The sequence below is a fragment of the Notechis scutatus genome, chromosome 3 (genome assembly GCF_049901735.1).
Source record: "Notechis scutatus isolate UNSWTSFEM ecotype Mainland chromosome 3, rNotScu1.2, whole genome shotgun sequence".
Lineage (NCBI taxonomy): Eukaryota > Metazoa > Chordata > Lepidosauria > Squamata > Elapidae > Notechis > Notechis scutatus.
In genome coordinates this window covers 159752346-159776156 of record NC_142011.1, presented here as the reverse complement: position 1 = coordinate 159776156, position 23811 = coordinate 159752346, and the positions used below count along the sequence as shown (strand labels likewise).

At 35.2% G+C, this 23811-nt stretch overlaps 1 protein-coding gene across 2 annotated transcripts in view; it reads right to left on the bottom strand.

Annotated features, from left to right (window-relative positions):
- The window catches only part of LAMA1 (laminin subunit alpha 1), a 96037-nt gene that overhangs the window by 13509 nt on the left and 58717 nt on the right, over positions 1-23811 (bottom strand). Inside the window, exons 34-51 of one of the 2 annotated variants that reach the window (XM_087961552.1) lie at positions 23250-23348; positions 21828-21939; positions 21503-21665; positions 20029-20239; positions 19701-19817; positions 19455-19618; positions 18572-18710; positions 17278-17371; positions 16697-16813; positions 15282-15464; positions 14784-14938; positions 13281-13424; positions 11628-11761; positions 7508-7655; positions 6677-6801; positions 5297-5447; positions 4632-4776; positions 1233-1374 (exon numbers count right to left, since the gene is read on the bottom strand). In XM_087961552.1, coding sequence (XP_087817678.1) covers positions 1233-1374; positions 4632-4776; positions 5297-5447; positions 6677-6801; positions 7508-7655; positions 11628-11761; positions 13281-13424; positions 14784-14938; positions 15282-15464; positions 16697-16813; positions 17278-17371; positions 18572-18710; positions 19455-19618; positions 19701-19817; positions 20029-20239; positions 21503-21665; positions 21828-21939; positions 23250-23348 — 2543 coding nt within the window. The remainder of the gene's footprint in view (positions 1-1232; positions 1375-4631; positions 4777-5296; positions 5448-6676; positions 6802-7507; positions 7656-11627; positions 11762-13280; positions 13425-14783; positions 14939-15281; positions 15465-16696; positions 16814-17277; positions 17372-18571; positions 18711-19454; positions 19619-19700; positions 19818-20028; positions 20240-21502; positions 21666-21827; positions 21940-23249; positions 23349-23811) is intronic. The other variant, XM_087961553.1, reaches the window with a different exon arrangement.

Below are 23811 nucleotides of genomic sequence, written 5' to 3'. Positions count from 1 at the left end.
TTTGTGTCCAAGCAATATAACGGGTTTTATATACCTTGCTGAAATGGCAAGAGGGTAACCAGTTTTTATTAGAGCTACATCCACTATATTTAGGGCCATATGCAATTTCAATAGAAGTATACTCAAAACTGAAAATATGTACTGGAAATACATATCTTGGAATTATGCCTAACATTTTGGATTGGCTCAGAATTCCAGATTTTAGTTAAATGTCAACTTAGTGAATTTTAGGGATGAATATTGCAAGACTAGTATACTTTAGTCTTTCTATTCTCCTCCTCAGCATGGCCCATCAGTCTTCTCAGAGACTCCCTTTCTCTACCTCCATTTAGTGCTGTCAGAGATATAATTGGTTTTATATACAGAAAAGTAGACAGAAGTTTGCCAGGGAGTAGGAGGATTAGTTGGATATGCTGTCCTTGGACTCAAGGCAAAAGCTTCTCTATTTGTTATCTCAGATTTTTCCTGTACACTGTCCACCCATTGGTCCTTGCATTGCTTTCGAGAAATCAGAGGTTCTCAGTCATCCAGGTTATAGCTGTCCCAAAGGTACTTTTTCAAGAGGCAACTGGACTTTGATATTTCACTTCTCATCCAAGAAGCTTCTTTAGCTCTTGGATGAGAAGAAGAATTGAAGAAGCTTCTTGGATGAAAGCGAAATATCACAGTTTAGTTGCCTCTTGAAAAAGCACGTGTCAGCCTTCAAGATTTTCTTCCTTTGCTTTGCATCTTTTGGCTGTCATAAGTAACGGGGGGGAGGGGGACATGGTTATGGGAAGCGAGCTGGAGGTGTTACAAAACAGAACTGTATAAGTTGGGGGGAGATTTTTGCTTAGGCTTCTATCCTATGCTATACAGAGCCGCAACACTTTATCAAAATATGTCAAGGTCAACGGACAGAGGCCTCATCACCACCTGGAGATGCCCACATGACACAACTTTTAATTGGATGAGCCAATTCAACTATTAGGGGTGGGAACTTGCCATCACTTTGTATATGTGATTTGTGCGCTCATTTTCTCAGATTCAGAATTCTTTTGTTGCTACCACTTGACTTCCAGTAAAAGATATCTTTTCTCTAATTAATGGAGTCTAAGTATTTCTTTCTTGGATTTTGAATGGAGCACCATCTGACAGCACGTTTGGGTACGAGAAGTTAGCATGCACAGAATAGTTGAGAACATTTTGTGCAACTACTCTTAAGGATTTTCCTTGAACATGGTTAATTGTACCTTACTGTCCTTGACCTTGGTAATCCTCCAATGTAAATTGGGTCTTTATCAGAACGATTCAAGTCAGAGGCTACACCAGAGGATTCTCCTTGCTTGATTTCTTTAGAATTGAGGCTGTAAGCATCCATGACTGCCAAAATCCCTGAAAGATAAAAGAAATGTCTGAAGTTAGCAAATAGTTTGTAAGAATTCAGGAATTTCTATTTAAACAAACATTGCAGAAAATGTAAATAACAATACATTGTTTTGTTAGTCATTAAGATCATTTAAACCCCATTCACATATAGTAGAAATACGAAGCATACAATATACATGTTATTTCAGACAGTACATTTACAGCACATTTCAATTTAAACAAAAGAGCAAGAAAACAATCTACCCTTCGCTATTCGACAGTTGAAAGTTTAGAAAATAAAAAGGTTTATTTTAGGAGGAATGGCTTTCAGGTAACCCAATGTGATCTGATCTCAAAATGTTAGAGAAATGCCACATTATTTAATATCTGCCTAGGGTCTACCTAGTTTTATCAGGTAATACTTGGAAAAGTGGCAACTTCAATTTTTTTGTGTGTGTCAAGATAATCAACCAACTCTTGAGAGTGGAATAATTTTGCTTTATAAAGGCTTTGCTTTTTTCAGCCTCATCTCTATTCATTATTAAACTGATACAAAGATGTTCCATCTAATTAAGATAATTCTTAAATACCTGTGTTTCCCCCAAAAGAAGACCCTGTCTTTATATACACACATATACATATACAGCATATATACATATACGGTATATATAGGTCTAGATGTGTTCGGGTCTTTTCCCGTATAAGATTAAGAGTATCTTGGCAACGTTTTGGCGAGGTCCGACTCGCCATCCTCAGGCTAGTGCTTTCGGCTTCGTGCCAGTGCAAGCAGTGTGTGATCAGAGCTGCCATCTCACTATAAATACTGGTGGTGGGGGCTGGTGTGCTGGGCTGGTTGGCTGCGCTGCTGCCTCTTGATTGGTTGATGGAGTTGATGTTGGTATAATGGGCTGTGTGATGGCCTTGTGAGTTTTGTTGTGGAGATATCCTGGATCTTGTGTTGTAATCTCCTGGGTTGTTTGTTTTGCAGTGATCTTTTTTCCATTAGCCTCTCGTGTTTTAACAGCTTGGGTAATGGGTTGTGTGATGGGCTTGCGAGTTCTTTTGTTGTGATATCCTGGGTCCTGCGTTGTAATCTCCTGGGTCGTTTGTGTTTTGATCTCTTTTCCATTAGCCTCCTGTGTAGTAACGGCTTGGGTAATGGGTTGTGTGATGACCTTGTGAGATTTATTGCTGTAGTATCCTTGGTCTTGTGCTGTGATATCCTGGGTCATTTGCTGTGTTGCACCTTCTTGAGTTCTTGTAGTGTAATTTCCTGGGTTTTCTGATGTGATATCCTGAGCGGGTGGCTGTGATGTAGCATTCTGGGTTTTAGTCTGGCTTCGAGTTTGGGGTCTGGGTCTGTGTTCTTGGCGTGTGTCAGCTTGTTTGGTTTTGGGGTCAAGGGGTGTGACAGCTGGCAAAGCAGCCGTGGTCTGTTTTCTGATTGGTGGTTGTCCTTCATTTATAGGATGGGCTTGGGCCTGGGGCTGATGAGGGGGATTGGCAGTGGTGTCCCATGTTGTTTTGGGTCTGGTGTTGGTTTTCATGGCTGGGACTTGTTTGTTGGTGAGGGCTAGCTTCCAGGTATCATCCCGTCTATTCATGTTATGGGGGTGTTTCTCTATCTCGATGGCTTCCCTGATTATTCTCTTGCTGGAGTGTTCAGTGTTGGATATTAATTTGGTTCCTTTGAAATTAATTTAATGTCCTGTGGCTTTAAGGTGCTGAAAGAGGGAGGAAGTATTTTCTTCTCTTCTGACTGTGTTTTGTGTTCTGCGATGCGTGCATTTATTCTCCTGTTGGTTTGTCCAATGTATGTGGCTGGGCAATTGTTGCATGGTATTTCATAAACTCCTTGGTTTTCTAGCGGGATCTTGTCTTTGGGGTTTCTTAGGATGTTGGCTATTTTTTGGTCCGTGCTGAAGGCTGTCCTGATATTGTGTTTGTGGAGAATTTTGCTGATTTTGTCTGTGGTGCCTTTGAAGTAGGGGAGGAGTGCGATACCGTTGTCTTGTTCTGTGTCTTGGTTTTTGGGGGGTATCTCTTTTCAGATTAGATTGGTGATAGTGTTTCTTTGGAATCCGTTGGAAATTAATACATTAGTGAGGGTGTGCAGTTCTGTTCTCAGGTGGTCTTGGTTCTGGAGATGAGGGTCTTGGCTACGGAGTTGATCTGTGCAGGGTGGTGATGGGATTGTGCATTTAGGTAGCACTGGCACAAAGCCGAAAGCACCAGCCTGAGGATGGCGAGTGGGACCTCACTGAAACGTCGCCAAGATACTCTTAATCTTACACGGGAAAAGACCTGAACACACTTAGACCTACATACCTGTAACCGTGAAAATCTACGAAAACATACACACACACACACACACACACACACACACACACATTTACCACCAAAAAAGGCACCAAGTCTTATTGTTGGGGGCAATGTCATCCATTGACTCACCTCACTTGCGTGCGTCACCCCCAGCCTCCTTTTTGCTGTCAGATGCCTTCAGGAACTTTTTCTGTGGCTGGCAAGGCTTTCCTGAAGGTCTCTGCAGCCGATCCAGAGCTCTGTTATCAGCTGCAGAGGCCTTCAGGAAAGCCTTGCTGGCCTTGTCAGCTACAGAAGAAATGGGCCGGCAAGGTAGGTGTTGGGGTGTTCAAGGCCTGACTGCAACTGTCCGAAGGTAAGTAGTAGGGTAGCTCCACCGCCCGTCCCCACCCTAGCTTAATTTTTACCTGTGCACCCTGGAGTGGGGTGGGGTCTTAATTAGGGCTTATTTTGGGGGGGTAGGGCTTATATGCAGCACACATGTAAAAATCAAACAAGGACTTACTTTTGGCGTAGGTCGCATTTTTGGGGGGAAACACAGTATTAGAAGCTCATGCAGAATCCATTAAAGAGCATCATCCTAATTCACCTTTCTGTGAATTTTCAGTTGCTATTTTTCAGTGTGCAGACTTGTAAACTATCAGATACTGATATGATAGTATTTGAATAAACCATTCAAATCAAACTTCTACCAAAAACCAATTTTCAAAGCTTTCTTGTATGTGCATAAACCATCGTTTTGAAGTGAAAAATTAGATGAAGCAGGTCAGTCCTGCTATATGCTTCTGTGCCACTTCTAATTCTTCCATTTCAGTGAAAACATGATACCTCTGATTCTTCAATCAAAGCAGTACAGGGATTGTGCCTAATTTTCATAGCCCTATCGTTTTAATTTTATAATTAAAATCAATGTCCAGGACAAACACACTCAGCTATGTCTGGATTGAGCTAACATATTTTACCTTCTTTTTTGTTTCGTCTGAATGAAAGTTTATACCATGTTCCATTATTGTAGCGGTTTTCTGTTTTAAGTGTAAGGGGGCCTGAACCAAGATCAACAGTTACTTTAATTCTGCCATCGACAAGCTCCAGAGTCAAGAAGTCCTTCTGCAGAAAAAGAAACCAAAAGTTAGGGAAATACACCACCACTTAATGCTGTAACTATTCAACTATACAAGTAAGATAACTTTGGAAACTTCTAACAGTTGTATTTCATTTGAAAACTCAGACTGAGTTACATACATTATCTTGATGCAAATTACTGGACAATCAAATCCCGTTCATTTTTATGAGAATGCTATGCATGTAACACACTGTACCGCTATGCCATTCTTATAAGGCATTAGGCATGAAAGCTGGCTGGGTAACTTTGGGCCAGTCACTCTCTCTTAGACCCACCTACCTCACAGGGTCATTGTTGTAGGGAAAATAAAGGGGAGGAGAAAGGAGTATGTTCATTGCCTTGAATGACTTATAAAGTAATAAAGGCAAGATAAAAATCTAATAAATATATAGAGCATAGTGATGAATGTATTCATTTTTATTTAGTTACTTATCAAAAAACAGCCCCAATGTAGTTTATGGAACTGATTATATCTTTTTTGATAAATTGGGATGATCTCCTTACTGTGCCATTGGAAGCCAGGTATACTAAGAGTCCGTTAGTTGAAAAAGTGTTGAAAAACAGAATTATCTGGGTCACAGTGGGACGAAGTGATTTCTCCACCACTGAATATCCACTGCCATCAAAATGAAATGAAGGATCTTCATATTGTGGGCTAGGGAAAACAAACAAAGGGAAGATTGAGACTGGCAGAATATAACTAAGTTCTTAGTAAGATGCATTCTGCTCACAGAACTCTGTGTACTACATTCTGTAATGAAAATCCAATTTAGCAACAGTCAAAATACTGAGTCTATACATCAGCTGAATACATCAACTGAGTCTATATGTAAAATTGCCGAATTGCTCTTTTAGCCGAGGAATTAAAATAGTGCAAAGGATCAGGACAAAATTAATTTGGTGTAATTTAATGTAGGTCTAAATTTTGGTAAAGCTGTATTAAATTAATTAAAGACAGTTTAAAAGTATATATGAGCAGAAGTGATTTACCTTTTGAAGACTGGTTTAAATATATACATGAAACTTTCTAATATATTATTTTCCTTTTTCAGGAAAGAAGGCAATATATGAATTTCAAATATACCCCATCAGTAAAACGGTTACATTTAAAAAGCAACATAATAAACCATTTGATAGTGTCTTTAGCAATTTAAAGGAGAATTATCAGCAGCCATAATTCTACAGTTTGTTAAGATTCTTCAAAACAGATTTATAAAATAATCATTTATCTCCCCCTGCTGGTTAAAACATACTTATGCAGCTACGAGCAATTTTAAAATTGGTTTTGATATAAAAATGATCATTTACAGAATTATCTCTGAATCACTTCTTAGCTCAGAGGAAATCCAGAAGGTAATTTTCAATATACATCATTACAACAATTTAAAAACAGGAAAACAATAAAATTAAATTCTGGGAGCACCCAAAATGGAACGTTGGTACAGGTATTTATTTTTTAAAAATCACCAAAAAATTGAATGTACAATAATGCTTTTACAACCCATCTACAAAAATTGCTGGCCTTCTGAACAGTTGAATTCCCCATCAAAATGCTTTGACAGAAATGCCTTGACCCATCTTTATTTCACAAGGAAGGTCAGAAGGAAAGCTGGAGGATCCCATGGCATTCTTCACTTGTGAAGGTTGTGGTACATGATCCAAACAATTTTAAAGGTCATTTATTTTTTAAGTTGCTTTATAGCGACCGGGGAAACTCTAATTAGATTTATAAAGGCCTCAAGCAATCCATATGGCCTTAGGCATACTTTTCAAACCCTAAATAGTTCTAGGCTGCAAATTAAATTCCTTTATCTATTGACTGAGATGATAATACACAAAATAGATAAATAAAATGGGTATCAGCAGCTACTTTCCAGTTCTCACCTTCCAAAGCATCCTGTGCACTTGCCTTCTCTTTCCATAAAATTCCAAAGCCCCACTGGTCTGCCATTCAGGAATGTCTCCCCAATGCACCCTTTAAAATGTGTTACTTTAATTGATGGTGACTTCTATAGAAAACAGAACACGTTTACAGTAAATAAAATAAGCTTTGGCTATTTGAAATTCCTTCAGGTACAGTTACAAAGGTAAGTGAAAAAAAGTTTGATTCATTATTCCCTGCTCTGTGTGTGTGTGTGTGTATGTATGTTTGTGTGTGTGATTTAGTGTAAGGTAAAACAAAATCAGTTAATAGAACGTTTTATCTGAGCTCCACTGATGAACTCTACTGTATTTGAGTAGCATGCCATTGTCCACACTGCAAAAATGAGACAATGGTATTTAATTCAAATCAAGTTAATATTGACTAATATCATTAATCCCCATATATGTAATAACATTCACCTATCTCCGGTGGTATCCTCAGGGGCTTGCTGCTTTTGTCAGTACTGCAGCACAACGCTGCAAATTTTGTGTTTGTGTGCAACAACATGACATATGTCCAAAAGAGATGAACTTGAGTCTTGAAATTAGTCTCATGAATTTGTCCCCCACCCCACCCCATGTTCCACAAGGATGGTGCAGTTTCTCACATTAAAATTATAGTCACTGGCAATATTTTAAAGCACTCTGGTTTACAAGAACAAGCAACCATCATATAGATGTCTTTCTTTTCATTTCCGAATGCTTGACAGCTCTTACAGATTCATCACAGTGAAGAGGAAATCATCTTCAATATTTGTCAAGTGAACTATCGCATTACAGTAAACCTTTCACCTTGATTTGTCCTCCAAGTCCACCAATGAACATTAGAGTTGACAGATTTACATCTAGTACAGTGGCTGTTCCAGGGGAGGTGGCACTTCTGATGGGCTTCTGAGGAGAACTAGTCTCCTCTACACTCAGAGTGCCAGTTTTCGCAAACCTAAGTAGAAGAATAATGAAGGAACTAAAATAGTTAAATCTGCTAACTGGTGTTACACATAGATGCAAATATTTGATGGCAACTATTCTGAATACCTTATCATTCATTAAATTCAGTTTATTTATGCAGACCCCCCCTTTTTCTAAAAAAAAAAATTACAGATCCTTTACCAAAGTATGAAAACTCTTCTACTTCAGAGTATACAATTTGCTTGAGTTATATGTATAACTGTGAATAGGTTATAGTGAATTTACAGGATGGTTGAGAAGGAGAAAATCTGTTGGGATAAATGAGGCTTTAGCTTGAGCCAAGAAAATGATGATTTACAAAAACACCTCAAACAGCATCTCCTCTCCCACTTAATTCCAAGATGCACAATGAATGCTTTTTAGTCTGGTCTATCCCATAGAACTGACACAGCCATGACATAATGATGATATTTTTCAGCTAATAAAGTACCTGGGAATCAAATTGCATTAAGTTACGTAAGTTTCAAAGGCCATTTGAGTAAGCTTCTGTGGTTGAAAGTGGGCTATAATGTCAGTCTCCCTGCTTCTAATGTAACTCCTTAATGAAGGCTCCTGGGCTGAGAGAGGGAAATTGGCCCAGTGAGCTTCCTTATCTGAGGATGATTAAGAGTCTAGGTCTTCTCTCTCCTGGTCCAACACCTTAACCATTGTACCACACAGCTCTCAAAATATCTACGTCTATATCGGGTTCTGTGATTAAGTGTGACTTATCAGCATTCTTTTATGCTCCTCAAGTAAATATGCTTTTACATTTGAGAGTATGAAGATGGGTTTTAAAAGGCAGAACTATTACTTTATATTTTACAAAGGCATCACTTTCAACATTCGACATTATATTTGTCTGTGAAACATGGCTCAATGCATCTCTCCCCGACTCCATTACCACAGTAAGAGACTATCATGTTTACAGATCAGATCGTGAAAATCGTCGAGGAGGTGGAGTTGCTATATTCTATAAAAATCCTTACATCTAAAAATATCCAAGTTACCCAGGAGTTTGCCCTTCCTGAAACCATCATCTGTGAACTATCCTCAAATATCACAATTCGATTCTTACTATGTTACAGAGCACCTGATTATGACATCGAACATGTAAACAAGCTAAATACATTACTAACATGGGCTGCATCCTGCCCATACCCTTTTATCCTTCTTGGTGATTTCAATCTACCTCATATTAACTGGACCCTAAATGATTGTACAACTGAAATCATACACACAACCTTCTACAATGCTATTACAAATCTGGGACTGGAACAACTAGTAACCAACAACACTAGACTAAACAACTGCCTCGATCTCATCTTCTGCAACAGTTTGAACCTAATCTACGGAATACAATCTAAAGAACCCTTTTCCAGTAGTGACCACAATATGATCGACTTTTGTCTCAACATACATCCACACAAAAATCACCACAATGATGTAATCCCTATTGTAACTTCAAAAAGGCAACTATGATCTTATAGACAACGATCTCTCATCCCTTGATTGGCAATCTCTATTCACTGGATGCAATACTGTTGAAGACCATTATAACATATTTTTACTTGAAGTCAAAAGAGTCATCAAACTATATGTACCAACAACAACTCCCAAAACAAAACAAAAAAGCAGATTACCCATATCAATAAGGAAACTTCAATCCAAAAAGAGATCACTCTGGCGGAAAAACAAATCTGGTCACGTTGCCAATTTCAAAAACCGATACAAAAATCTATGCCACCAGATAAAGACCGAATGCACCAATTATCACATTAAACAAGAGGAAAACCTTCTAAGCACCAATTCCACCCGCGCTTTTTACAATTTTGTAAACAACAAACTAAAAGACTCAAGGTCCATCCCTCCCTTGATAGGACCTGATGGTAAAGACTGCAACGACGACACCATTAAAGCCAACATCTTTAACACATTCTTCAGCTCAGTATTTGTAAACAGCAATGGATCATGCCCAGTATTTCCTAGCCGTACCACAGATAACAACAATGATCTAATACATATCGATTTCACAGAAGACAATGTTGAAAAAGCAACACGCAACCTAAAACCATCTCTATCTATTGGACCGGATGGAATATGTGCCTACTTCTTAAGAAAGCTATCCTCTGCCATAGCCAAACCTCTAAGCATAATCTTTGAAAAATCTTTCAGAACCAGCTCCTTGCCCAACCTATGGTCACAAGCCACAGTCATCCCCATCTTCAAAAAGGGAGACCCAAGCCTAGTTGAAAACTACAGGCCAATCTCCTTATGCTGCGTCACCTGTAAAGTCATGGAATCAATTATTAACCAATCCATCATCCTTCACTTAGAGACAAATAACCTACTCTCCCATAAACAATTTGGTTTCAGGAAAAAACTATCCTGTAATCTGCAACTCTTACACTGCAAAAACATATGGACGACACAACTCGACCAGGGCAAAACAATAGACGCAATCTACATAGACTTCTGTAAAGCCTTTGATTCAGTGGTACACGACAAACTACTCCTAAAAATAAAATCCTATGGTATCTCTGGACAACTGAATAACTGGATAGAAGCATTCCTGTCAAACAGACAACAAATGGTCAAAATCGGGAACGTCCTATCAAATCCAGTACCTGTCAATAGTGGTGTTCCCCAAGGCAGTGTTCTAGGACCAACTCTCTTCATACTCTACATAAACGACCTCTGTGATCATATTAAGAGCAATTGCGTTCTCTTCGCTGATGATGTAAAGCTGTTCAATACCACAGACAATACTGCTACCCTACAAAAAGATCTTGACTATGTATCCGAATGGTCAAACAAATGGCAACTTCAAATCTCAACAAATAAATGCTCTGTCTTACATATTGGCAAAAAAAATCAGAAAATAAAATACAAGCTGAATAGTCAAGATCTTGTTGACGACCCAAGCTCTGTAAAGGACCTTGGAATACTCACCTCTAATGATCTAAGTGCTAGAGCACACTGCAACTACATAGCCAAAAAGGCATTAAGAGTTGTTAACCTAATCCTACGTAGCTTTTTCTCTGGTAATATCACACTACTAACCAGAGCATACAAAACATTTGCTAGACCAATACTCGAATACAGTTCATCAGTCTGGAATCCACACTACGTATCTGATATTAGCACAATTGAGAAAGTCCAGAAATATTTCACAAGAAGAGTTCTCCACTCCTCTACTCGCTGTAGAATACCTTATGCCACCAGACTTGAAATTCTAGAACTAGAAAACCTTGAATTACGCCGTCTTCGGTCTGACTTAAGCATGGTATACAAAATCATACATTGCAATGTCCTACCTGTCAATGAATACTTCAGCTTCAACCATAACAACACAAGAGCACACAATAGATACAAACTCAAAGTAAACCGCACCAAACTTGATTGCAGGAAATACGACTTCAGCAATAGAGTGGTCAATGTCTGGAATACTCTACCCGACTCTGTAGTTTCTTCCCCAAACCCCAAAACTTTAACCTTAGACTGTCTACTATTGACCTCACCCCTTTCCTAAGAGGTCTGTAGGGGCGATGCATAAGCGCACCAACGTGCCTACCGTCCCTGTCCTATTGTTTCTCCTATTCTTTTATTTTTCTTATATGTAACCATTTCATGTATTCACAACTATGTATACATTTATACTTATTATCTTGTAAACAATTGGCAAATCAAATAAATAAATAAATAAAATAAAAATAAATTTAAAATGGTTGAATGTGCTGCAAAATTTGGTATTAACTAGCTATTGAAATTATAAAACCACTAGTATCTATATATCTCTGGATTGTATCTGTTTATCTCTAACATCATCTTATGATAAATACCTTTATCAGATAAATTAAACTATTATTCTAAAAATGCTAAAAGCTATTTATTGCCAACACAGCTTATCTTTTCTAGATATCTGATGTTCTACATAGATAGTATCACACCCATAATATTTTACCTTGTAGCATGTATTCTATGCCACTTGTTGTTATTAATAGATAAATCAGGGTATTCCAGTCTTGTTGATCCAGAGCCCAAATCCCACAAGAAGGCCACCTTGCCACGTCTCATCTCCACTGCCATGAAATCAGTCTAAAAAAAAGTTTGTAGATGTTAAAGGACCATGTCTAAAAGTGTTCTAATTTTTTTTAAAAATATTTCAAAAACAGCCTTGTTATGACTCCATGAGAGATTTTAATTTTTACTTTACCTTTCTGGTCCTGCAAAGGAAATTTATTATTTGACATACTGCTTTGAATCTCAAATACAGCAACTTAAATATGAGATATACTATACAGCCAACATTGTGTTGTGTTGTGTTGTATTTTGTATTGTATTATATTGTATTGTATTGTATTGTATTGTATTGTATTGTATTGTATTGTATTGTATTGGTATTTGTATTATTTGTATTTGTATTGTATTTGTATTGTATTTGTATTTTTGTATTGTATTGTATTGTATTATTGTATTGTATTGTATTGTACTGTATTGTATTGTATTGTACTGTATTGTATTGTATTGTATTGTATTGTATTGTATTGTATTGTATTGTATTGTATTGTATTGTATTAACTAGCCAACCACAAAAAACATATTGGAAAGCCCAGGGGGAAAATAATATAATATTAATACCGATCACACTCATATTTGAGAAGTCAGTAGTATACACAAATTGTGCTAAACTTTTCCAACTCAATTTTAAGAACTTGTTAAACATTTTGCTTGTAAATGAAGCATTCAAGACAAAAAAAATTTCAAAATGTAAAGGCCACATAAAATATATAGGCTTAATTAACCACAGAATCATTTAAATGAACATATTGTACCTCTAACTCCACTATAAAATACAAGCCATGTAGTTAAAGTACAAATTAGCATTGCATAACAATAAACTATACTATAAAAATCAATCCAAATTAGCTGTACCAATTGAGATACAATTGATTACAATTAACTGATTGGGAGCAATTGTGATGGTAAAAAATATAAAAAGGGAAGGGGAAAAAAGGCAGTATTGTTTTTTGAAATCCAAGTAATTTACTATTGAATTTCTTTTTTCCAATTGGACAGCTACCTACTGTCACCTATAAAGGTTAAGGAAATAAGGTTTCATTACTTATATATGGATTTCTATTGACTATCATAGTTTACTTCATGTAAAAGCAACAAAGTATCTTTAGATGTATCAAATTACAGTTTGTATAATATCTTTGTCATTTGGCTATGTTTTTGGCCACATGAGAATTATATCGTTTCAAGAATCGTATTTTCTGATCATTAATATTTGAATATTCAGGATATTAAATTTAAGAGAATATACATTACTGACCAACTAAAGTCTGTAATACTTGAAATATGCAAGAGATTGCACCCTTACATTTCATAATAACCCAAACTATTTTGCAACATTACCTCACATACTAACAAATATTAAAGTTGCCACTATTATTACTCATGTATAAAAACCCTTTTATAACCATTATATCGACCACTGAAATGCAATTTATTTATTGTATGGATGTCAGATATATAATTCAGTAGAAACCCAATGTAACTTGGTAGAGTACCTGGCCTATAGAAGAATCAAGATATAAAATCCTTTACTTACTTTACCATTGCTACCCAGATAGAACAAAAGATTGTCAGGTTCCATTGTTTTAACATTTAATGTTAATGTATTGTAGTTAGTAGATAATAACTGGGGTTGGTAGGCCCGAATACAGTCTTTTTCTACAGATACTGCAACTTTAATCTGACAAAAGGAAAAACAAAAAACTTATATAATGCAGGTACAATTTACACCTATACATATACATTTGGTGATGTATAGTGGATATCATAGAAATATTATTCACATTAATGAATAAAATACTTGACATAATCAATATGCTGATTCTGTAAACCGCTTAGAGAGGGCTGTAAAGCACTATCAAGTGGTATGTAATTCTAAGTGCTGTTGCTATTGCTAATCAAATGTAGGAGTCAGTGAGATGGGCAGCACATAAATTTATTAAATAAAAAATAAAATCAACCAATGGGAGGGAGCATCTTTCTCTATATCTTTATATTCCACCCAAATAACAAATGGTATTTCTGTATGATGTTGGTGGGGGCTGCTATGTACATCCTACAATGTAAAACATATTGAGGAAATAGTAGATAGTGGAAAACAATGCATGTTTTTTTTCAGGACCCTGGTTAGTTGTACTTGATTAGGGACTTATGTTCCCTAAGATGTGGGAATTAGATGATTGAAACAAAAGCCATATTGAAAGTATGGCTTCTGAGAAAAGACTGGAACAGATGGATTAGGTCAGGAGTCCCCAAACTTGGCAACTTTAAGACTTGTGGATTTCAACTCCCAGAATTCCCAGCATAGCTGGCTGGAGAATTCTGAGAGTTGAAGTCCACAAGTCTTGGAGACCTCTGGGTTAGGTAATCCCTAAGGTGATAGTTTTAGGAGGGAACATGGATTTCTGAATAGCTGAAACCAGCACTATGCAGAATGGAGTGATGAGGGGTCCTTGGTGCTCTCTGAACTTGGTTGCTTTCTTGCAGATGTTTCATTACCCAAACTAGGAAACATCATCACTACTAGTTATCATTTAGCATTGATGATGTTACCTGGTTTGGACATGAAATGTCTGCAAAAAAATTACCACATTCAGAGAGTTCCAAGGACCTCTCATTTCAAACCTGAGCTACAAATATTCTCCTTTTATTAGAAAGAAACGAAGAACATCCTGGGATGAAAATAGAGTCGTCCAGGAAGGCCTTGGAGAGCTTTGACAATAGAATCAATAGTTTATACTAATTATGCATACATTGCATGCACCTGTTCTCTTTGAAACTACATTTTTTAAACGGAAAGCTCATAGGCAGCCATGGAAGTGTAATATTATTTAAAGAAAAAGACAAGTCCTTTCCTCCCTCACTATCTACCATAGTGATAGTAGATACAACTATTTAGGGTATGTGCTGTACTTTACATTAAAGAACATATGTAATTTGTCAGTTATAGTTTATTACAATGATGCAACTATTTAGGATATATCCTGAAACAAAATAGTGGTTTCTTTTCTGGAACACAGAAAAAAGGTTAAGTGCTTACAGAAGCTGCCTGTTTGCGAGCCTGGTTTATGAGCTCTTTAATTTCAGAGATGTTTCTGCTTAAATTCTCCTCCAGTATTTTTAGAGGTTTCAATCTTCCATATAACAGACCAGCCTGGATTTCAACTTCATTCACTTTTTTTTCAGCTGATGCTGCTGCCAAAACAGAAGTGGAGATAAAGAGTTGAAAAAGAGTTTTTGGGGCAATTCTGCTAACTATTTATTTGTGTTTTAAACTGCATACAAATGAATAATGAATACACATACAAAAAAATATGTAACTAAGTACATTTAATTTTTTACTGATGTTTCATTCAGCCTTGCTAGTCTGAAAATGCCAACTTTCAAACAAAAAAAAATCACAAGTTCTCACCATATCAAAGTATACTAGTACAAACTACTTTCAATGTGAATAGAATAAAAAATGCTTTGGATTAAAAATTAATCCCACTCTTGCATGCAGTAACATTTCTAGTAAGCAATCAAGCAGCAAACCTACCAGCATTTGTTGAGTCAATTATAAGTTCATTTGTTTTCTGCAATGTATCATTAACTTTAGACAATGCAGATGAAGAATTCCACAGCTTCTCACTAAAACCATCAGTATGGCTTATACCATTAAGGGCAGTCAAATTAGCAGAAAGAGCCAGCCTTTTTATTGCCAAAATATTTTCATTAGTATCTGAAACAAATGATCAACATAAATTTCATTATCTATCACCCTGCTTGCAAAGAGTAGAAGACTCAATCTTTGCAACTTGGTTACTATCACCCTCAGGAACAAAATGAACCTAGTACAGAAGATCTGCAATCAGAATCTCTATTTATTTTAATTCCCTAAACTTAAAGTGTACCCTACTCTGATAAATGCAGTACTATCTTATGTCTGCAACTAAACAAGTAATCTTACAATAAAAACCTTCTTGATGCAGCTACATCTAAGCATATGCCTGCCCACTTCCTTTAGTTACTGATCCCCTATTATATGGAGGGACTATTAAAGTTCATATAAATTTCCATAAACTGGTCGGCTTACAATTAAATGAACACAAGAATAATCAGACCCTGCTATATATCTATCAAGGTCTGGAATTAAGAAGATTGTGAGTCTGTAAGCAGTTCATTTGCTTTTGTACTTTGGGCATAAAACAATACTGATTATCTCAACCACCATTCTATTGTGACACCTGTCAAATTAAGTTAAATTTAGGGTTCTTTTTAAGCCATATTCATAGTGTCCTGAATTCGTTTGGTTTTTGGCTTTAATCTTAAAGAATTGACCATCAAAACCAGAGTTAATGTGGAAAACTAAAGTTATATATATAGTTATACATATAAAAGTTATTCATAAAAAATTATATGATTTTTTAAATTGTGGTTTTGTTTTAGCTCTGGTATATTAACTAGGTGATGTCTACTACAATGAAGAAGTAAAAGTAGTACTATCCTGGAAAAGGAAATGAATGCCATTTCATCTAATTGTTAATATAAAAAACTGCTATTATAAAGCTTGCTACAACTGGCTATTACTTATACATGCAGTGTTAAATCATGGTTTATTAGCCATAAAGACCAATAAAATACCATTCAATTCTGCAATCCTATTTCAGCATGGCTAGGTTTCAGAGCTTTAATGACCAGAAAACCAGCCAATGAATCTTTGCTTCGCACAATGCACAGCAATGTAAGACTAATTATTTCCTATTCATTTTGTTGTTCTTTTTTGTTTTAAACAAATGCAAATATGCTGAAAACAGCAACCATATATTGTTCTCTTACACGCATGCTTTCAAAATAAATAAATAAATGTTTAAAAATCTGAAATAAAAAGATAAGATTCTCCTGTGCTGATGAAGTTAAATAGATCTGCCTGACAGAATGAAGGACAGTATTATCAAGATGAATTTCCCTTACCTCTGGGCAATGCAGTCAGCTGAAGTAGGGAATCATTAAACCTTTTTGCAATTCCACTGGCTTTCGCTTTAAGTCTTTCCACTTTTATGTTAATTTCATTTAACCCTGACCTGAGTCCTACAGAGAAAAATAGTTGTAAATCCAAAGCAGTAGATTAATTTTTGTAATAAACTAAAAGCAGTGAATTGTGCCTTATATAATCTGTGCCCTCTATGCTAAAAAGATGCCTATTCAGCAGATGCCTACATATAGCTTAAACTAATGAGCAAAGCCAAAGGTTGCAGGGATCACATATAAAAATGTACTAAAACATAATTGCAGCCTGTGCCAAACAGATGGCTGTTTTATTGCATCCAGGGGAACAACTTCTAAGTGGCCCAGGTTTACAGGTTCTTTATTACAAAATTTCTCATGCTAATATACAGCAACCAATATTTACACCCTGCAAAGATCTCAGGTGGAGTAAACACCTTGCTTTTATTAGCACAAGAGTCTTATGACGATAAAAGATGTAACATCCCCCAGTAAGCTTCACTACTGAGCAAAAATTAATATCTCAACCTATATGTAATGAAACCTACCATCATACTTCTTGTCAAGATGTTTTGCATCAGTTAAGACCGTGGAGCCAAGGTGAAGGACATTTTTCCCAGTAATGTTAAAGGGCTCTCTTTGCTTAAAACAATCACACAACAAGAAAACATTTACGAATAATGAAAAAGCAATATTAATATTATATGATTCAAGCATAATTTTTGGAAAACCCTGCTATATGTCATGTGGCTATAAAAAAACCTCATTTCTATAGTTTTATATTATTTTAGCTTAAGCTTTCAATCTCAGTTCTATGATCAAACACATCAGATTAATATGTGACATAAGACAGAAAACCATAAAAACATATCTTCACATACATAACACACAACTATATTAGAAATAGGGTGTTGTGAAGATCATTAATGCTTACACAAATATTTTGCTAAAATGGCCTTGTACAGATGTAGTTGACTTTCATCAACACATTCCATACTTGCTACTGTGGCTTGGGACTTGTTCCCAGAGATCACGGGTTGTACCAAATGCTTACATTGTGCATAATTATTTGGATTTCTGGGAACTTTGACCTCAAGAAGAAGGGTCTCATCCCTTAACCCATGTACACAGTAAGAAAAAAAAGGATCATGCCAGGGGTTAGCCAGGTGTCACATCACAAAGATCTAAAGATTAGGTCTGCTTAAAATTGAAAACAATTAAACTTTCCAATTCTTCTCAATGAACTGAATTTCTTAAAAGGAAAAGCTTGTACAAGTAAGGAGATACTTATCATTCCTAACTTTCATTATGTTTTCAGAAGATCAGGAAAATATTGTTTTTATAGATTTCAATACAGAGCTTTCAACAAAGAAAAAAATATGATTGCTGAACAAGCTTTTGAACAAGTCAGAAGCTACTTCTGTTGCATGGTAGTGGTAGTTATTTTTTTAAGCTTACATAATTTCATAATTAGAAAGAAAATCTGGGCATTTTGGTTAGCCATTAGAACATTCCAAAGCCTTTCATTTATTTGAGAAAGGAAACAAATTCATGTGTAGAATTTTTAAAAATCTGATATTGTGGGATACAGGCTATACATACTCAAGACACAGCTGCTTTAAAGAGTTGCATTAGAGACACAGGTGTTTTCATGAGGCAACTCCATACATTTTTCCCAGGTTTACCTAGAAGTCTGAAAAAAATGTAGCTCCTTTAAAGAGATGAAGGGTTTCACTCCCAGATGTTCCAAAATAACTCTAGCATATAAGTTTTGAATGATGAATATCTATATTGAAGAATATATATCTGTATTGATATTACACAGACTTATTATGCACTCACCACATGTATTGGTTCATAGACAATCTTAGTGACATCACTTGCCAGGTTCTCTGCACTTTCAACTAGATTTTTTATGGTAGAGTACACATGGACAGAATTTGTCACATTCACAGTCACATTTCTAACATTCAAAAGGCCACTGCAATAGAAGATGAAAATTATACCTTTTGCATTGAATTTAAACCTATTAAAATACTTATCAGATTTTACTAGAACCTAGAACCTATTTTAAGCCTTATATTTGGAACAGTTTATTTATTTTATTTTATTTTATTGATTAAATTGCTACAATGGCCATCTCGCCTAAATGACTCAGTGGTTTACAACATGCACTTGAAACAAAATAGCATTGCGTTATTTTAAAAACATAGAATAAAAGTTGCATATTGAACAGTCATTAATTCCACTGTTCTGTCACAATTGAAAGTTTATTTCCCTGAATAATTATATTATATTCTAAATAAAACAGCTTATGCATTTCTGTTCCAGTAGTACATTATCTAGCTATATGTAGCAATTAAGTATGTTAGAGCTTAGTACAGTATAAAAGAAACATAAACTCAGAAGAGCTGCAGTGTTATAATTGCTGAAGAAGGAAATTGTGACCATCTGCTTGAAGCACCTGTCATAACTTCATGAATCGCATGCATATAGAATCTATGTCCTTAAAATTCTACGTATGCAGAATTCATAATTAATTTCTGGTTTGAATGTAAGGGTTGAATTCCACACTCTAGACTGGAAGTTTTATATTTCCTATGTAAAAGTTTTGTGTCTAATAATCTTTAAGGCAGAAAGTCATTTCTAGTAGACAGACATTTTAGACACTAAGACTGCCTGCTATCTCTTTAAATAAAGCTTAATCTATTGATGACACTCTTACCTGTCTAATGCATGAACATTTTTTTCTAACTCAGCAACATGGTCTTCTGTCTTATAGACCAGTTCAAGAGCGCCTCGAGTAGACATCTGCATAACCAGGTCATCCACATGTTGTCTTAATTTACTACTCCATAACATCAATTCATCCTGATGGATTTCTAGATCCTAAACATTCAAGCTTAGTTAGTATCATATTATGGGTAATTAACCATGTATAAATTAGGATTATGAGTGTTCAGTGACTTACAGAGGTAGAATTAAATATATCCCTTGCAAAGGCGGTAGCAGCAGTTGTTTGGATTTTTCCTTCTTTTATCAGCATAACAGAAAGAGCCTCATCTTCTTTAACATTTAGCTTTTTATTCTGAATACAACATTGGGTATAATTAAAACTTTATATCAGCTATTACAGAGGTAAGTATATCTTACATAAAATCCCTTTATGCTTAAAGGGATGCAAATGTTAAGTGCAATATACTTTGCCTAATGTGAATATTAAACCTAATTTTTTTTTCTTTAAAGACTATTTTACACAGTCAGACAAATCACGTAAAATATACTGTGAGTCTTCTTACATTGAACTCATTGAGGTTGTTATTAATAGGAACAAGCAGACGTCTAGCCTCTTCAGTGTTACTGTTTGCTACGTTCACAACATCTTGGGCTTCTTGATGTTTGGAGCTATGGTCAGATAAGGCACCTTTTGCTGCTTTTTGAATGTCCTTAATTTTTTGCTGTGATCTCCAATATTCTCTCTGGATTCGTGTCAGCAACTTTTCTGCACTTCTAATACATACAGAAGACATACACAAAGTTATGTAATCCTCTTGAAAGTAAAAGCCACACTAGAGGAAGTTAAGATCTGTCTCATATAGCTAATGAGAAATTTGGCTTTGTTGTTTATTTACACTGTTTGTAGTCACCTATCATTCCATCAAATCATTATCCTAGGATTACAGACTAGTGCTTATGATATAAAATGCAAAGTTGCATTTAACCTTGGCTTGTTTGGATGGTCTAAAGTATGACCTGTGTTTGAATAACACAAGATGTTATTCCCAAAATATTTAAAGGAAAGGAGATAAAGAAACTATCTCCTATTTAGTGACAAGACCATGAACACTAACATACTGTGCATTCTAAAAGCGCTTTTTCAAAAGGCAGCTGGACTTTGTTTGCTCCTTGAAGATGTTTTGCTTCTCATCCAAGAGGCTTCTTAGTTCTGAAGAAGCACCTTTGGCACAACATGACCCAGATGACTGAGAACCTCCATAAGACATTCTGTGCATTCATATTCCAAATTGTTAAACTCATCTGTTTGGCATAACGTGATGAATGTGCTTAATATTTATTCTTGCCATGGTCTCAAGAGCAGAAAACTGAGTAGAAAAGTATCAGAACTCTTGATGGGAATCAAAAGATGTTTTCTTAGATGGCATCTTCTTGACTATAACTTTAAGAATATTTCTCAATTCTTTTAAATATATTTTACAAATTTATTCATACATTAAATCAGATTTCATTATTTTCCTTTTTTTTTTTTTTTACAAATTTCCATTTTAATTATGTCTAAACCCATACAAAATTACATTAAAACATGTTTTTGGATTTTATCACAAGTGAAATCTTGACTGCTAAATATCTTTGATATATATCCCAATACGAGATATTTCACCCTCTACTTCTAACATATTCTAAATCTAAATTCTAAATCAATTTACTCTAAAGACAGCTTGAAACAATTTATCTGCATGAGATATGAGTTATGTACAATAGACCGTATAATTCCTGGAACTGGAAATTAGTGCTAAATTTAAAGCACATATAAAAATCAATGAATCGTGTTAAGCCTTTAAAAAATTATGAATTCTAATTTTAATGAAAATCCTGTTGTTTTATGACATTAAGCTTTTAATTTGATTTAATACATTAAGCATCTTAGAAATTACATTTAGCAATTCATTCTTATCATAAAAGGACAGATACATTTTTCTCTACTTGTCTTAAATATTAATTATGATAACTGCAGCAAGCCACAAAAAAACTTACTTTAATTCATGTATACTATCTTGATGCAGTTTCTGGGAATACCTTCTACGCATTATGTCCAACATCATGGGAATATCATCTTGCAATTTCTGGAGTGTTTTATTTGATTGTGGGAAATCACTATCTCCTGTTGTGTTAAGAGTAGCTGCCATTTCCACAAGCACTTGGTGGAGAAAGAAAAAAATAATTGGGAAGAAAAAAGGATTTTAAAAATCATTTTATACAAATGCAGAAACAATAGATTTTTATTTATAAATATCTTATTCCCACTCCATCATATTTCTACTCCAAAACTATAACAGCCCCAAGCCAATCACCACATTACCTTTCATAGATGCCTGCAATGTGTTGATAAATTTAGCCAATTCTTTACTCTTGTTCAAGGTACCTTCAGTAGCATTGTTGAGATTTTCTTCTCTTTCTAATATTCTTGTTAACTAGTACAAAAAGCAAATATATATTTTTATGAAATGTGCCATTGAAATTGTGACTCTTAATTACCGTAACAAAGAATAAGGAACATATGTACAATTGTCACTCAATTACATGCAAAACAAACCTTTTATTTGGTAAAAATAGCATTTTATATTATTTTTATCAAATAAATGCTGCAGAAAGAGTGAAGTGTTTCAGATACTTAACATCTATGCTAAAAACTTTTTCAGTGGAAAAGTAACGGCATTTATAAATACTTGCATTTGAATTTTAGAAGAGATAATCTTACAATCCCTAAGAAAAGCTTAACAGAGCCAGTAAAAGGTAGAGGTGGTAGTTTTTGCTGCAAATAATGAAAGGTAATGATTGGAGAAGGGACAAATTACCATGCACCAGAAGATGTGTAAGAAGACCATAAGTGAGGTAGAGATCAGGATTCCATGAAAGACCAAAGAGCCACCATGAATGTAGACAAAGGCATTGAACTCAATAGCCTTTATTCTATAGTAAGCATGCTAGGATTTCCTTTTTGTTATTTTATTAATTTATTATTATCCCTACAGCCTAACTGATCCCGATTCATTTTAGAGTAACAAAAATAAGACTCTTTTGACAGTGTTCTTACATTTCTTAGAGCTGCTAAGTAGGCTGAGCTAAGCAGCAATTTGGGAATAAGAACTACTAAACTCTGTGCAATTTACTACAAAGGTTCAAACCCTTTCTTGTTGTTTTCAGACTTTTCTTTCTCCTTTGTTCTTGCCCATGCCTATTTCAGTCTAATTGTAATTGTTGTTGCAAGGGGATGTATGTGATTATATTACATGTGAATTGACAGATATGAGGAACAATTCTGCAACTCTTATTTTACAAGAAATTAATTTTAATCAATATATTAATATTAGCTGATTTTTTTCTCTTAATTTTGCCGTATTTTGGAATTTAAGCTACACACAGACACAAATTTTCCACATATCTCACACTTACATACATGCACACTGCTAGGGCAGAAAAATATTAAATATTTCAGCTGAGTCAAATCTCTAAGGCGGGCAAAATAAAATAAAATAACCTGTGAAGGCACATAATAATCTTCCCTGCTTTAGATAAGCTTTACAGTAAATAACGAAATCTTCTGCTTCTTTATTGAAACAGATTTTCACTCAGTAAATACAGAGCTAAACATTTATAATTACCCAATTCAATTCAATGTTGTGGTGTATCTTCTACTTGCAGGTCTACTTTACCAATTTTTACTTTACCTGTTTTCCTAATAGGTAAGCTTAAACTTGAAATAAAGAAGCAAAATCCCTACCTCGTTGTAGAACTGATCTGAAACATTTGATATTGTATCAAGATTGCCATTCATGATCTTCATTAAAGAGATTGGACTTTCTTCAACTCCCAAAGCGTCCTGGAAATAAAACGTGTATGCAAACAGCTTCAAGATTGGAGACAAGAATTTAAATTCAGACCTTTTAGCATGCAATTATTTCCATTTAGGTGCTTTAACAGTCCTTTTCATCAAGTAACTTTCCTAGAAAACCTTAAAACGTCTGTATAATAACTAGGAAATTTGTTGGTATATAATAGAAAATGAAATAAATACTATACTACATTGGTATGTGACTGAAAAACAAACTGATCAACATGTGAGATTTTAATTCAGCCAAGGTGTTAGTGAGACAGTCTAAAAAATATTAAGTTACAGATTCAATTGATGAATCTTTGAAAATCTGAATCTGTAATAACCTTTCAATGTAATTTTACCAGTGCTGTACAGTGATCCAAATTTGAAGGGAATAATGTGATTCAGAATTTGCATAAGCACATACATAGAACCTCTCAGGAACACCTTAAAACAAATATTTCTTGAG